This window comes from Lagenorhynchus albirostris, chromosome 13 (genome assembly GCF_949774975.1).
Source record: "Lagenorhynchus albirostris chromosome 13, mLagAlb1.1, whole genome shotgun sequence".
In the NCBI taxonomy this organism is placed as follows: Eukaryota; Metazoa; Chordata; class Mammalia; order Artiodactyla; family Delphinidae; genus Lagenorhynchus; species Lagenorhynchus albirostris.
Genome location: NC_083107.1, coordinates 70,456,003 through 70,473,425, shown reverse-complemented (window position 1 = coordinate 70,473,425; position 17,423 = coordinate 70,456,003). Strand labels below are relative to the sequence as shown.

The 17,423-nt window shown below is 37.8% G+C and overlaps 1 protein-coding gene across 5 annotated transcripts in view; it reads left to right on the top strand.

Annotated features, from left to right (window-relative positions):
* NCOA1 (nuclear receptor coactivator 1) overlaps positions 1-17,423 on the top strand; it is a 262,035-nt gene that overhangs the window by 202,400 nt on the left and 42,212 nt on the right. For all 5 annotated transcript variants that reach the window (XM_060168750.1, XM_060168748.1, XM_060168749.1 and 2 more), the window contains exons 14-16: positions 5,905-6,022; positions 7,300-7,468; positions 15,908-16,222. In XM_060168750.1, the coding sequence (XP_060024733.1) occupies positions 5,905-6,022; positions 7,300-7,468; positions 15,908-16,222 (602 nt within the window). The remainder of the gene's footprint in view (positions 1-5,904; positions 6,023-7,299; positions 7,469-15,907; positions 16,223-17,423) is intronic.

Below are 17,423 nucleotides of genomic sequence, written 5' to 3'. Positions count from 1 at the left end.
TTTGATGAAAATTAAAGTTAATAAAAATAGAAGGGGGACTTACCTGGTGGTGCAGTGGTTAAGAATCCACCTGCCAGTGCAGGGGACATAGGTCAAGCCCTGGTCTGGGAAGATCCCACATGCCACAGAGCTACTAAGCTCATGCTCCACAACTACTGAGCCTGTGCTCTCGAGCCCACGAGCCACAACTACTGAGCCTGTGTGCCACAACTACTGAAGCCTGTGCACCTAGAGCCTGTGCTCCACAACACGAGAGCCACCACAGTGAGAAGCCTGCACACCTCTAGGAAGAGTAGTCCCTGTTCGCTGCAACTAGAGAAGGTCGTGTGCAGCAAGACCCAATGCAGCCAAAAATAAATAAATTAATTAATTAATTAAAAAAAAAAAGAAGGTGTCTTCTAGCTCTACAAGTCTGTGAAAGTAGAGTGTTTTTCATTCATAATCTGTCTTGAGGCAAATAGCTCTTTTTTCTTTCTTGAGATTTCCTCCCCTGAATACAGCTCCATGTATAAAAGTTTGTAAATAGGCCAGAATCTGTTAAACCCTGTGCTGTAGTATTGCTGAAGGCCAGAAGCATAGAGGGGAAGAAATTGAGGTAAATGAGGGGAGGGTGATAGCTGCAGACAGTGTTTACAAAGTTTCCATACCGACAAGAAAAAAGGTTTCAAGAGGCATAAGGCTAAGGAAACAAGTTGGGCAGGAGAAAGAAAAAGATAACAAAAGACTAGAGAAGAAAAAAGAAAGAAAAAAAGATGAGGACAAAAATATGATAGCTTATAAAGGGAAGAGAACTGCCTCTGATTCTCTGCCCCCTCTAGCATCTACACTGCCCACCACTACCTTTCACTAGAGCCAGAGTCCGTTATCCAGTAGCTGATTCCATGTCTTGACCTTGTGCCCAAAGGTCTCACATAGGACAGTTTAATTATCATAGTATTTCACCACCTGAGATATACCTATTAGAACTTCTGGATCTATCTGCCATGTCACTTATCTTTTCTGTCATACTTTGCACTGTATTCTGAGAGAGTCTGGGCCAGATTTTCTGGATCAAAACTGAATCTTCAACTATATCCATTCTGCTCTTCAGTCAATCTATTGAGTTCTTATAATTGTGGCGATCACGTTTTTAGAAATTTTTTTCATAGAAGTCTATTACCATTTATGTATATGATAGACTTTTAAATCTATGTGATGATAAATTTAGCATATTACTTTAGGGCTCATCTATTTTCTGTAACAACCCTTTTTCCTTCAAAGTTTCTTTCTCTCTTTGTCAAATTTGCTATCTTTCTTTTCTGCTGTTGACTTTTCTTGAATGTTTGGTAAATCAGGGCTGTCTGTCCATATATACTGAAAAAGACCTAGAATGAAACATCTTGGTAGCTAGAGTGTTTCTTTAGCTAAAGTGAGAGGCCTTTTGCTCTGGCAGTGAATGTAGGTTCTGATTATAGAGGCCCTGATTCTTAGTTGTCGTTGTGAAGGAGTGGGGGTTGGTGATGGGGAAATCCCTCGTGGCAGCCCTCACACCCACTTTGGGAGATTCCCTGGGCAGAACTCCCACACTGAGTCATGTACTCACCACTTTAATCCCATGGGCAGACGCCAGAGTCAGCTGCATTCAGAGCAGTGCCTGGTGGCAGCTGTTCAGTTGTCCTTTAATTATCCCAGCAATCACCCATGGCCTGTTCCTTTACACGCTGGAATGACCACTGAACCTGGAGTTGTTCTAGTGTTCTTCTGAGAAAAACCCCCTTTTTGGAAAATCTCCTCTTTGTCCTGATGTAAGGTTTTTAGTTTAGGTCAATTTCACCATCAGTTTTATCTTTCCATCTGTTTTATCTTTCAGAAATTCTTCATTGTTCTAGTCAGCTGCCATGCTGCTTCTTTTGCCTCTCCTTCAGCTGTAGATTTGTTTTCCCCTTTTACTTTTGTTTCAGTGATAATTTTACACATCAAATAAAATATAGATGATATATTTCACACTGAACCAGAAATTTTCCTTGGATCTATTTACATGAGGAAACTAAGGTCATAAGTTCCAGAGAAAGAAAAGAAAACACACAAACAAAAACTTGCCCAAAGTTATCCAGTTAGTATATGCAGAACCAGGATTTAAATTTCAGTCTGCCTGGTTTCAAAACACATTGTGTATATGCACACACACAACCATACTGTGTGACCAAGTGATTTAAATAATTTTGTTAGAAATGTACTACAAGAGCACATCAAGAGACACCTTAGGAGGATGTTGATCAACATATACAGAATGTGCTTTCTTGGCAGTACCTTCAGAACCTCTACTATGTCCTTTTTACCATCTTTAAATTTCTATCCCTTGAGGGTAGATTTGACTTTTGAAGTTTTGTGAAGTTATTTGGAGCCAAATTTGTTGATCTGAAAAGAATAATACTTTTTAAAACATCAGAACCAAAATTAGATGTAGTTATAAGGAGAAGTATTTTCTTGAAGGACTTGTATACTGGTTAAGACAGTTCTAGAAGAACTTCAAAAATATTTGAACATTGGCAACATCACTGAAGTAAGGAATGACCTACTGAGGTGCTTGTTTTTATGTTCTATGAACATATTCTGAGATGATAATTTTTAAAATCTTATTAATCTGTAGTACATTAATAGTGTTCATAACTAAAAATAATTGTTTCACATAAAACATTTTCAGTACTTCAAAACTCCATTTTTAGTTCCCTGTTTCTGAGGTTGTGTTTAGTGTGTTGTGGCTATCGGTAGGCATCTTTTGCCAGTACAAAACTAAAATGAATAATCTTATGTAGAGATAGTTGACCACATTTGAGAGTATATCTGAAATATAAATTCTGAACAGAATTGCTGGGTCAAAGGGTAGACAGATTTTGCCAAATGGCCTTTCTTATGCCAGTTTACACTCTAACTGATAATGTTCCTCTTTCCACACGTCCTTTCTAATAAGATGAATTATGCATTTTCTCATCTTTGCCAATTTGATGTGTTTTTTTAAGTATCTCAATGTAGTTTTAATCTGTATTTTTTTTATTGTGAATTAGGTTGATCAATTTTCAGTGATTTCATGTGACCTGTTTATATTCTCTGACCGTATATCTATTGGGCTATTCAGTTTTCATCTTATTGATTTATAGTTATTTTTGTATAGTAGAGAAATTAGTCAAATAAAACATTGTAACTGCTGTGAGTAGTTAACAGCCAAATGCAACACAAAACTGAACCAGAAATCTCTTTACCAACAGCTGAAGAAAATTAACTGTGAACATCACAATCACTAGATGCTGAATCAACTCTTAGTGGAGTAAAGTGTGCAAAAGCCACTCTCTTGATTAGACAATGCTTTCTACTTTGTGTGCAGAAGTTTTTAAATTTTTTAATAATATAAGCTCTTTTAAGCTGGAATCACTGTGGCTCACAGGGATATAAAGTTTTCTTTTAACCATGTTTAAAATGGAGAAAATATGATGTTGAGCCCTTTGCTCAGATGATTAAAAAAAAGCAAAACCATTAATAGCTTGATCAGGAATCGCTAAGAGCTTGTTTCCTACCCCTGCTTCAGCTGCCTCTTTCCAACAGAGACTAGTAAATGCAGTAATGCGTCCCTTTAAAAATTACTATGCCTGTCTTGTGTAACATATATACATACTTACTCATGTTTGCAATAGAGACGCAAACAAGACCAAAAATAGTAGGTTTATTCCCTGGACAAAGAGAGATAAAGTGTGTATTTTGTAAAACATTGCAGCAAATCCTCGAGTTTTTTTTATGTAAGTGAGTTTCTAAAGGAAGTCCTAAAAGGTTGAAGTGACTTTTAGAATAAAAACCAACTTCTTTTAAGCATACAGCCTATGCAAACAAAGCTTTTAATTGAATCAGTGATTGATTTCTTTGGATTTTCCCCCCCTTTTCACCAAATTTAGCACGTGAATCTTTATTTTGAAAATATTTTATCCAACTTGTTTTCTTAACCTTTTTTCCCATCAAGACTACTAAAATGAGATACTGTGTCCTATTACTGAGTCAAATAAACTATCCTGTAATACTAAGTATTGATGGTAGACAGCCATGTAAGTTTTCTTTGACTCTTAAATATAATTATTTTGTTTAGGTTAGATTTCTAAAATGGAATAAGATTGAAAAATTAATGTGTGCAGCAGAGCAATGAGACAGCTTTAGATAATCTTTGACCAACTTCCTGACTGAACTAATGAGAGGAATTAAGGGATTACTTTCCTATCACCATTTATTGTTGTTGTTTGGTGTTTTTTGTTTGCTTTGTTTTTTGCTTTTTTTCCCCCAGAATCCTTTTAGAATTTGATTTCTCTATCATTTGTCATGATAAGAAAGTTTAATTGCAGGCTATAATTCTTTGCATGTAGAAGTGAATGTGCTTTTATATGGACTCCTATGTTTCATTCATACTAAATATTGAGTATATTTCACATAAAAGTGAGCCTAACATGTTTTGTGTGGTTAATAATGATCAGTATCCAGCATTAAATAAATTTGGGGAGCATCCTTAAATCTACTTATTCTCCATTCATTAGAATGAGGAATTCTACCTAATTCTGTTTTTTCTTAAGCCACCAAGGCTTTCTTAGTTTTTGTTTTTAGTTTGCTAGGGCTGCCATAATAATAAAATACCACAGACCAGTGGTATTTTATTGCCAGAAATTTATTTTCTCACAATCTGAAGGCTTGAAGTCCAAGGTTAGGGGGTTAGCAGGTTTGGTGTCTTCTGAGGCCTCTCTCACTAGCTTGCAGATGGCTTCCTTCTTACTATGTCCTCATGGCTGTCCCTCTGTCTGTGTTGTCTGTGTCCTAACCACCTCTTCTTTTAAGAACACCAGTCATATTAAATTAGAGCCCACCCTAACGACTCTATTTTAACTTAGTCACTTCACTCAAAGCCCTGTCCCCAAATACAGTCACATTCTGAAGTACTAGAGGTTAAGGCTTCAACATATGAATTTTGTTCTCTTTAGAGATTACAAATAACCATGAGAAACACTAAAAGAAAATAAAGTAATCCTTAATCTCACAACCTAAAATCTACCAAGGATAAATAGCCTACGAGCATTTTTTCTATTAATATATATGAAATAGCTTATAAAAACAGAATCATCCTGAACATAATGTCTTAGATTATACTTTTTTTATTTTTCATTTATCAGCATGTTGTAAATATCTATACCATAATTCATTAATCAATCAGCAAATTTCTGGTATTTAGGTTATTTACAGTTCTTTCCTACTATAAATAGTACAGAAATAAACCTTTCAAAACCATTGCCCACACAAAAACGTTCTGAAGTGCACAAACTGTTTTCTTCTATTACAAGACATAATTCAACCCCTTTTTTCATTCATCATTATAGACATCAATTAATTATACTGTTATTGTACAGCTATATTCTCAGTTAACAACTGTAGAGTTTTGTCCCCAGACTGCAGTGCCCTTTAGTTTCTGTTCCTGCCTTTTATAGAACATATTTTATCTTTTACTTGTGGCTCTCACTTTATGACAGTAACACTGCCCCTACTTATAGCATATTCTAATATGGTGTAGACTGAATAAGCAGTTAACCAAATTGTTATGATTGTCTTTAAAATAAATAATTTCAGACAAAGTCCTAAGTGATTCTCTTATGGTACTATATAAAAACTTTTAACATCAGACTTCCTTTGATTCAGAGACCTTTTCTCACTTTCTCGTTTACTTATTATGTGGTCACATTCTAGATAATTTAGGTTTCTGGATAAGTGACTTTTGTATCACTGAGGTAGTATTTTATAGGGGAAATCTCACTCTACCGTACAATACATTACTTCTTAAAAATATTATCATCTTATCTTCCATTGTAATATGTCCTGACTTCTTACCTTTTCTTCTTTAACCAGGATTACCTGAGCTGGAATTGGAAGCAATTGATAACCAGTTTGGACAACCAGGAAGTGGTGATCAGGTTCCATGGACAAATAATACAGTGACAGCTGTAAATCAGAATAAGCCAGAGGAGTGAGTAATACATTTTGTATATTATGAAGTATCAGATACCAACTTCTGCAGCAAAGAACTACTTTTCCCAAACTAGATTCCAGTCTGTATTGGTATTTTGTGAGATATTAATAGAAGTGAAGGTTTAATGAAAAGAAAAGGATGGAGGAGGACACCGAATCAAACATTTATTTACTGCATGACTGCAAGGCTAGTGTACATTGTAATTACCAGGAGGCTAATATAGTATGCAGCTGTTGTTTTATTTTTCATCTCTTACTTTTCTTTGATTGATTACCATAAAATCCCTTGGACCTGTGGATGAATTGACCTCGGCACAACAACTATGTTGCTCTTTATTTTGTCCAGCTTTTCTCTTTATTTGTAGCAAGAGTGGATAAGAAGGGAAGGTACTTTCCACCTCTACTCAGTGTCCCATCTTAATTGGAATTTAATTTCTTAATCCACACAGGTAGCTCCATTCCAACACATAGAGTGTATCTCATATATAGCAACCAAAGGATGAGTAGGTAATATTGAGTGTGGAGCCTTAACTGTGAACTATAATCCCATTTACCTTCCCAAAAGAAGAATCCTTATAATTATATTATTATACAAGTAGTATTAGTACTAGTATTATCGTCTATGTATTTCTAAGTTTTATGCATCAGTTGGTATCAGTTTGGATTAGACTATGTATTTCCTGCCTGTAATCAACAACTTATTGCTTAACACTGAGCATGTTTCATTTTTCTAGTTTGATTTCCTTTGTAAATGATAATCATGTCATGTTATCAATATAATTTGATCATCTTTGAAAGTTAAGTAATATAATATGTACTGTTTTGATTATGGTTCAATTATCAATAATTAATGGCACCCATAGAATAAATAGTATAAATCTTGATATAGACTAAATGATTTTTTTCTGAGTTTTTGGTTGATTTTTATTTTTTACTTCTGTTAAAAATTATTTTCTCTTAACCATGTTTGGTTACTTTTTCAGGCTATTTCTGTAAGCTAACATGAAGAATATGGAAACAAAATTCAATGATTGACAAAATAATGAAAAATATATTCAAGCTACATACCAAACATTCATAAATTTCTGCCCATTAAGTATAGAAAATTTCATTGCATAAGAATTGGTTAAAAAAGCATTTCAACAGAGAATTTCCTAGAACTACATTTGCATATATGTGTGTGTGTGTGTGTGTGTGTGTGTGTATTTGCATTCTTAAGGTTGAATACTTACTTGCTATATCAGTCTTAAACTTTCTTATCTTTTGATTCTGCAGCCAGTGCATTAGTTCACAGTTAGATGAGCTTCTCTGTCCACCAACAACAGTCGAAGGAAGAAATGATGAGAAGGCTCTTCTTGAACAGCTGGTATCCTTCCTCAGTGGCAAAGATGAAACTGAGCTAGCTGAACTAGACAGAGCTCTGGGAATTGACAAACTTGTTCAGGTATTTACTAAAGTTGGCATTATTTAAATAATGGAGCCCTGAAAGCTAGAAAATTATTTTTAAGCAAGACTTTTCCATATTACTCTCACTGTGTTTTAGCTGTTTTATAATTTACCCTTGTGAAAGTTATCAAAATATGTAATAGTTAAATAATGGGCTTTTTAAACAAAAATATCATAATAATTAGAATTAGAAATAATTAGAATTAGAGAGTTTTAGCCTTTTACTATGGACCAGAATCTTACAAGCTCCCCCTAGAATAAAATCCATATTTTATAACATCATTTCTTATTTTAGGACTTAATTTGTCCTCCATTCATGCTACACTTCAACCTATATGTTCCATGACATTCCAACTTCCGGGTTAGCGTTTTTGAGACTTTGTAGTTAAAAGATCACTTTAGTGCATCATAACCAGTATATATATTTTTTAACATCTTTATTAGAGTATAATTACTTTACAATGGTGTGTCAGTTTCTGCTTTATAACAAAGTGAATCAGTTATACATATACAAATGACCCCATATTTCTTCCCTCTTGCATTTCCCTCCCTCCCACCCTCCCTATCCCACCCTTCTAGGTGGTCACAAAGCACTGAGCTGATCTCCCTGTGCTATGCGGCTGCTTCCCACTAGCTATCTATTTTACGTTTGGTAGTGTATATATGTCCATGCCACTCTCTCACTTTGTCCCACGTTACCCTACTCCCTCCCCGTATCCTCAAGTCCATTCTGTAGTAGGTCTGCATCATTATTCCTGTCTTGCCCATAGGTTCTTCTGACCATTTTCTTTTTTTTAGATTCCATATATATGTGTTAGCATATGGTATTTGTTTTTCTCTTTCTGACTTACTTCACTCTGTATCACAGTCTCTAGGTCCATCCACCTCACTACAAATAACTCAATTTCGTTTCCTTTTATGGCTGAGTAATATTCCATTGTATATATGTGCCACATCTTCTTTATCCATTCATCTGTTGATGGACACTTAGGTTGCTTCCATGTCCTGTCTATTGTAAATAGAGCTGCAATGAACATTGTGGTACATGACTCTTTTTGAATTATGGTTTTCTCAGGGTATATGCCCAGTAGTGGGATTGCTGGGTTGTATGGTAGTTCCATTTTTAGTTTTTTAAGGAAATTCCATACTGTTCTCCATAGTGGCTGTATCAGTTTACATTCCCACCAACAGTGCAAGAGGGTTCCCTTTTTTCTCCACACCCTCTCCAGCATTTATTGTTTGTAGATTTTTTGATGATGGCCTTTCTGACCGGTGTGAGATAATCTCATTGTAGTTTTGATTTGCATTTCTCTAATGATTAATGATGTTGAGCATTCTTTCATGTGTTTGTTGGCAATCTGTATATCTTCTTTGGAGAAATGTGTATTTAGGTTTTCTGCCCATTTTTGGATTGGGTTGTTTGGTTTTTTGTTACTGAGCTGCATGAGCTGCTTATAAATTTTGGAGATTAATCCTTTGTCAGTTGCTTCATTTGCAAATATTTTTTCCCATTCTGAGGGTTGTCTTTTCGTCTTGTTTATGGTTTCCTTTGCTGTGCAAGAGCTTTTAAGTTTCATTAGGTCCCATTTGTTTATTTTTGTTTTTATTTCCATTTCTCTAGGAGGTGGGTCAAAAGGATCTTGCTGTGATTTATGTCAAAGAGTGTTCTGCCTATGTTTTCCTCTAAGAGTTTGATGGTGTCTGGCCTTACATTTAGGTCTTTAATCCGTTTTGAGTTTATTTTTGTGTATGGTATTAGGGAGTGTTCTAATTTCATTCTTTTACATGGAGCTGTCCAGTTTTCCCAGCACCACTTATTGAAGAGGCTGTCTTTTCTCCACTGTATATTCTTGCCTCCTTTATCAAAGATAAGGTGACCATATGTGCATGGGTTTATCTCTGGGCTTTCTGTCCTGTTCCATTCATTTATATTTCTGTTTTTATGCCAGTACCCTACTGTCTTGATTACTGTAGCTTTGTAGTATAGTTTGAAGTCAGGGAGCCTAATTCCTCCAGCTCCGTTTTTCTTTGTCAGGATTGCTTTGGCTGTTCAGGGTCTTTTGTGTTGCCATACAAATTGTGAAATTTTTTGCTCTAGTTCTGTGAAAAATGCCAGTGGTAGTTTGATAGGGATTGCATTGAATCTGTAGATTGCTTTGGGTAGTAGAGTCATTTTCACAATGTTGATTCTTCCAATCCAAGAACACGGTATATCTCTCCATCTATTTGTATCATCTTTAATTTCTTTCATCAGTGTCTTATAATTTTCTGCATACAGGTCTTTTGTCTCCTTAGGTAGGTTTATTCCTAGATATTTTATTCTTTTTGTTGCAATGGTAAGTGGGAGTGTTTTCTTAATTTCACTTTCAGAGTTTTCATCATTAGTGTATAGGAATGCAAGAGATTTCTGTGCATTAATTTTGTATCCTGCTGCTTTACCAAATTCATTGATTAGCTCTAGTAGTTTTCTGGTAGCATCTTTAGGATTCTTTATGTATAGTATCATGTCATCTGCAAACAGTGACAGCTTTACTTCTTCTTTTCCAATTTGGATTTCTTTTATTTCTTTTTCTTCTCTGATTGCTGTGGCTAAAACTTCCAAAACTATGTTGAATAATAGTGGTGAGAGTGGGCAACCTTGTCTTGTTCCTGATTTTAGAGGATATGGTTTCAGTTTTTCACCATTGAGGACAATGTTGGCTGTGGGTTTGTCATATATGGCCTTTATTATGTTGAGGAAAGTTCCCTCTATGCCTACTTTCTGCAGGGTTTTTTATCATAAATGGGTGTTGAATTTTGTCGAAAGCTTTTTCTGCATCTATTGAGATGATCATGTGGTTTTTCTCCTTCAATTTGTTAATATGGTATATCACGTTGATTGATTTGCATATATTGAGGAATCCTTACATTCCTGGGATAAACCCCGCTTGATCATAATGTATGATCCTTTTGGTATCAGAGTGATGGTGGCCTCGTAGAATGAGTTTGGGAGTGTTCCTCCCTCTACTGTATTTTGGAAGAATTTGAAAAGGATAGGTGTTAGCTCTTCTCTAAATGTTTGATAGAATTTGCCTGTGCAGCCATCTTGTCCTGGGCTTTTGTTTGTTGGAAAATTTTTTTTTTTTTTTTTTTTGCATTACGCGGGCCTCTTACCGCTGTGGCCTCTACCGCTGCGGCCTCTACCGCTTCAGAGCACAGGCTCCGGACGCGCAGGCTCAGCGGCCATGGCTTATGGGCCCAGCCGCTTCACGGCATGCGGGATCCTCCCAGACCGGGGCACGAACCCGCGTCCCCGGCATCAGCAGGTGGACCCCCAACCACTGTGCCACCATGGAAGCCCCCTGTTGGAAGATTTTTAATTACAGTTTCAATTTCAGTGCTTGTAATTGGTCTGTTTATATTTTCTATTTCTTCCTGGTTCAGTCTCGGAAGGTTGTGCATTTCTAAGAATTTGTCCATTCCTTCCAGGTTGTCCATTTTATTGGCATATAGCTGCTTGTAGTAATCTCTCATGATCCTTTGTATTTCTGCAGTGTCAGTTGTTACTTCTCCTTTTTCATTTCTAATTCTATTGATTTGAGTCTTCTCCCTTTTTTTCTTGATACCTCTGGCTAATGATTTATCAATTTTGTTTATCTTCTCAAACAACCAGCTTTTAGTTTTATTGATCTTTGCCATCATTTCCTTCATTTATTTCTGATCTGATCTTTATGATTTCTTTCCTTCGGCTAACTTTGGGGATTTTTTGTTCTTTTGTCTCTAATTGCTTGAGGTGTAAGGTTAGGTTGTTTATTTGAGATGTTTCTTGTTTCTTAAGGTAGCCTTGTGTAGCTATAAACTTCCCTCTTAGAACTGCTTTTGCTGCATCCCATAGGTTTTGGGTCATTGTGTTTTCATTGTCATTTGTTTCTAGGTATTTTTTGATTTCCTTTTCGATTTCTTCAGTGATCTCTTGGTTATTAAGTAGTGTGTTGTTTAGCCTCCCTGTGTTTGTATTTCTTACAGGTTTTTTCCTGTAATTGATATCTAGTCTCATAGCGTTGTGGTCGGAAAAGATACTTGATACGATCTCAATTTTCTTAAATTTACCAGGGGCTGATTTGTGACCCAAGATACGATCTATCCTGGAGAATGTTCCATGAGTACTTGAGAAGAATGTGTATTTTGTTGTTTTTGGATGGAATGTCCTATAAATATTAATTAAGTCCATCTTGTTTAATGTATCATTTAAAGCTTGTGCTTCCTTATTTATTTTCATTTTGGATGATCTGTTCATTGGTGAAAGTGAGGTGGTAAAGTCCCCTACTATGATTGTGTTACTGTCGATTTCCCCTTTTATGGCTGTTAGTATTTGCCTTATGTATTGAGGTGCTCCTATGTTGGGTGAATAAATGTTTATAATTGTTATATCTTCTTCTTGGATTGATCCCTTGATCATTATGTAGTGTCCTTCTTTGTCTCTTGTAATAGTCTTTGTTTTAAAGTCGATTTTGTCTGATATGAGAATTGCTACTCCAGCTTTCTTTTGATTTCCACTTGCATGGAATATCTTTTTCCATCCCCTCACTTTCAGCCTTTATGTGAAGTGGGTCTCTTGCATACAGCATATATACGGGTCTTGCTTTTGTACCCATTCAACCAGTCTGTGTCTTTTGGTTGGAGCATTTAATCCATTTATATTTAAGGTAATTATTGATATGTATGTTCCTATTACCATTTTCTTAATTGTTTTGGGTTTATTATTGTAGGTCTTTTCCTTCTCTTTTGTTTCCTGCCTAGAGAAGTTCCTTTAGCATTTGTTGTAAAGCTGGTTTGGTGGTGCTGAATTCTCTTAGCTTTTGCTTGTCTGTAAAGCTTTTAATTTCTCCGTCAAATCTGAATGAGATGCTTGCTGGGTAGAGTAATCTTGGTTGTAGGTTTTTCTCTTTCATCACTTTAAATACGTCCTGCCACTCCCTTCTGGCTTGCAGAGTTTCTGCTGAAATATCAGCTGTTAACCTTTTGGGAATTCCCTTATGTGTTACATGTTGTTTTTCCCTTGCTGCTTTTAATATTTGTTCTTTGTATTTAATTTTTGATAGTTTGATTATTATGTGTCTTGGTGTGTTTCTCCTTGGATTTATCCTGTATGGGACTCTCTGTGCTTCCTGGACTTGATTAACTATTTCCTTTCTCATGTTAGGGAACTTTTCACCTATAATCTCTTCAAATATTTTCTCAGTCCCTTTCTTTTTCTCTTCTTCTTCTGGGACCCCTATAATTTGAATGTTGGTGTGTTTAATGTTGTCCCAGACGTCTCTGAGACTGTCCTCAATTCTTTTCATTCTTTTTTCCTTATTCTGCTCTGCAGTAGTTATTTCCACCATTTTATCTTCCAAGTCACTTATCTGTTCTTCTGCCTCAGTTATTCTGCTATTGATCCCTTCTAGAGAATTTTTAATTTCATTTATTGTGTTTTCATCTCTGTTTGTTTGCTTTTTAGTTCTTCTAGGTCCTTGTTAAACGTTTCTTGTATTTTCTCCATTCTATTTCCAAGATTTTGGATCATCTTTACTATCATTATTCTGAATTATTTTTCAGGTAGACTGCCTATTTCCTCTTCATTTGTTAGGTCTGGTGGGTTTTTGCCTTGCTCCTTCATCTGCTGTGTTTCTCTGTCTTCTCATTTTGCTTAACTTACTGTGTTTGGGTTCTCCTTTTCGCAGCCTGCAGGTTCGTAGTTTCCATTGTTTTTGGTGTCTGTCCCCAGTGGCTAAGGTTTGTTCAGTGGGTTGTGTAGGCTTCCTGATGGAGGGGACTAGTGCCTGTGTTCTGGTGGATGAGGCTGGATCTTGTCTTTCTGGTGGGCAGGTCCACGTCTGGTGGTGTGTTTTGGGGGGTCTGTGGCCTTATTATGATTTTAGGCAGCCTTGATGCTAATGGATGGGGTTGTGTTCCTGTGTTGCTAGTTGTTTGGCATAGGATGTCCAGCACTGTAGCTTCCTGGTCGTTGAGTGGAGCTGGGTCTTAGCGTTGAGAGGGAGATCTCTGGGAGATTTTCGCCGTTTGATATTATATGGAGCTGGGAGGTCTCTTGTGGACCAGTGTCCTGAACTTGGCTCTCCCACCTCAGTGGCACAGCCCTGACGCCTGGCTGGAGCACCAAGAGCCTGTCCTCCACACAGCTCGGAATGAAAGAGAGAAAAGAAAGAAAGAAGAAGATAAAATTAAAATTATTAAAATTAAAAATAATTAAGAAAAAAATATTTTTAAGTAATTAAAAAAAAAAGGACAGACAGAACTCTAGGACAAATGGTAAAAGCAAAGCTATACAGACAAAATCACACAAAGAAGCATACACATACACACTCACAAAAAGAGATAAAGGAAAAATATATATATATCGTTGCTCCCAAAGTCCACCGCCTCAACTTTGGGATGATTCGTTGTCTATTCAGGTATTCCACAGATGCAGGGTACATCAAGTTGATTGTGGAGATTTAATCCGCTGCCCGTGAGGCTGCTGGGAGAGATTTCCCTTTCTCTTCTTTGTTTGCACAGCTCCCGGAGTTCAGCTTTGGATTTGGACCCGCCTCCGCGTGTAGGTCGCCTGAGGGTGTCTCTTCTTCGCTCAGACAGGACGGGGTTAAAGGAACAGCTAATTCGGGGGCTCTGGCTCACTCAGGCTGGGGGGAGGGAGGGGCACGGACTGCGGGGCTAGCCTGCGATGGCAGAGGCTGGCGTGACTTTGCAGCAGCCTGAGGTACGCCGTGTGTTCTCCTGGGGAAGTTGTCCCTGGATCACAGGACCCTGGCAGTGGCGGGCTGCACAAGCTCCCGGGAAGGGAGGTGTGGAGAGTGACCTGTGCTCGCACACAGGCTTCTTGGTGGCCACAGCAGCAGCCTTAGCGTCTCCTGCCCGTCTCTGGTCTCCACACTCATAGCCGCGGCTCGCACCTCTCTCTGGAGCTCCATTAAGCGGCGCTTTTAATCCCCTCTCCTCACGCACCAGGAAACAAAGAGGCAAGAAAAAGTCTCTTGTCTCTTCTGCAGCTCCAGCCTTTCTCCAGGACTCCCTCCCTGCTAGCTGTGGTGCATTAGTCCCTTAAGGCTGTGTTCACGCAGCCAACCCCAGTCCTCTCCCTGCGATCCGACTGAAGCCCGAGCCTCAGCTCCCAGCCCCCGCCCACCCCGGCAGGTGAGCAGACAAGCCTCTCGGGCTGGTGAGTGCTGGTCGGCACCGATCCTCTGTGCGGGAATCTCTCCGCTTTGCCTTCCACATCCCTGTTACTGTGTTCTCCTCCGCGGCACCGAAGCTCCCCCTCTCCGCCACCCGCAGTCTCCGCCCGCGAAGGGCCTTCCTAGTGTGTGGAAACCTTTCCTCCTTCACAGCTCCCTCCCACTGGTGCAGGTCCCGTCCCTATTCTTTGTCTCTGTTTTTTCTTTTTTCTTTTGCCCTACCCAGGTACGTGGGGAGTTTCTTGCCTTTTGGGAGGTCTGAGGTCTTCTGCGTTCAGTAGGTGTTCTGTAGGAGTTATTCCACATGTAGATGTATTTCTGATGTATTTGTGGGAAGGAAGGTGATCTCTGCGTCTTACTCCTCCGCCATCTTAAAGCTCCTCCTTCTCTCATAAAGAAGGCTCAGAAATTCTTGGGTGGGTCCAAGGGGGGCAGAAGGTGGCTGTGGGGTCAGCTGGTGGCCACAATTATCACATGGCTCTCTCTGATAGGTCTGCAACGCGATGTGGAATAGTGAATAAAAGGGTCAGTTCATCCTCAGGGTTCCTGTGATTCACTCTAGAGGCCGCCATCAGTATTTTTTTAATGGAGTAGAACAATGTAGAATACAGAGTATCAGAATGCAGAAAAAGGGGAAGTTATGTTTCATGAAACTCTGTTTTCAGTTACACACACACACACACACACACACACACACACACACACATAGGTCACAATTTACATTACATTTCTTACAATGAGTAATAGTCAAAAAGTTTAACTATTGCATTCTGTTAGGTCAGCTATGAATTTTTTTTCAAATGAGATAAAAGCATGAATTCTGTATTTGAGATAGAAAAATTAATCCCTCCTTTAGGAATCTACTTCTCATGGTAACCCATTAAATGTAACATTTGTTGATTCTTAGACTTTGCAGTGAGGTTCTTTTTAAACCGTTTAGCTTTATTTCATTGATGTAAGGCCCTTATTTTAACTATATTTTCATCTCTTTACTGAGATTTTAAACATCTCCGTTAATCTATTACTCCATTTCAGAAGTAACTTTTATAAGTGATTCCTTTAAGTAGCAAACTTCTGGAGAGCTTCATGAATTCAGCATGAATATATTATTATGAAACTTTCTAGAGATAACATGCTCTCAGATCCAAAATCATATAGAGAAGCATGTCATTTATTGCCAGAAATTTATTTGTAAAATGTTCTGGCTTATTTTCCAACAGGGAGGTGGATTCGATGTATTATCAGAGAGATTTCCACCACAACAAGCAACACCACCGTTGATGATGGAAGAAAGACCCAACCTTTATTCCCAGCCTTATTCTTCTCCTTCGCCTACTGCCAATCTCTCTGGCCCTTTCCAAGGCATGGTCAGGCAAAAACCTTCACTGGGGACTATGCCTGTTCAAGTAACACCTCCTCGAGGTGCTTTTTCACCTGGCATGGGCATGCAGACCAGGCAGACTCTAAACAGACCTCCAGCAGCACCCAACCAACTTAGACTTCAACTTCAACAGCGATTACAAGGACAACAGCAGGTGAGTACTCTTGTTCAGCTGGTGATCCTTTTTAAAGGTATGTGCTAACTCTCTCTGTCTGTAATAAGACAGCCCAATTGCTACAATAAAGGTGTCAAGTCCGCACCCAGAACCTTTATGACTCAAAGTCATCCTTGGTCTGTTATGATAAGAATAAGGGACATTCATTCAATTACAGACTTCTAGCTCATAACAAAGTACTTTGACACCAACAGTTTGAAAGGAATTTACTTTTGTTTCTTGAAATAAATATTTAGGATGAACATCATATAATTATTAAATTAATAAAATTGAAACATTGATTAATTTCTAAAGTAGAGCATCAAGAGACACTGTTTATCAGACTCACAGACTTAGAGAATGAACTTACCGTTACCAGGGGGAAGGGTGGCGGGAAGGAATAGTTAGGGAGTTCGGGATTGACATGTACACACTGCTATATTTAATGGATAACCAACAAGGACCTACTGCTGTATAGCACAGGAACTCTGCTCAATGTTATGCGGCAGCCTGGAGGGGAGGGGAGTTTGGGGGAGAATGGATACATGTATATGTATGGCTGAGTCGCTTTGCTGTGCACCTGAAACTTTCACAACATTGTTAATCGGCTATACTCCAATATAAAATAAAAAGTTTAAAAAAGAGAGAGAGATTGTTTATAATTGAACACAAAATGAAGTTTATGTTGTTTGTAGTTAGAGTGATTAAAGCCTAATGATGTCATAATACTAGGAGAACAGAGGAAGGGATAGTTTGGGGGTCCTGGGAGTTGTGGATGAGTTAAGTATTTTCTCGCATGACAAATAATGAGTAGGTATAATGATATAAATATTTAAGATTGTATAAGCAGCAGTTATAGGGATAATCATCAAGAACCCAAAACCCAAACTGTTAAAAGTATTGTTTCTGGGAAGCAGGACCGGGACTGTAGATTGTTGCTTCTTGTTATTAATCTTTTGTATTTTTTTAACCATATGTCTATATTGCTTTGAATTTTTAAAAAAACATTTAAAGAAATTCCCTGGAGCCTTACTAATAGACAAAGGAAGAGGAAGAAGGAGCTAAATTATTTTAGACAGGCAGCATAATAAGACGGCTGTAAGAGTTAGCTCTAGTTTCAAGTCCTAGTTTTAACCTTATTTCAGGTGGGTTGATAGTCAATTTATTGAGCCTTTTAAAGCCTCTGATTCCTCATCTGTAA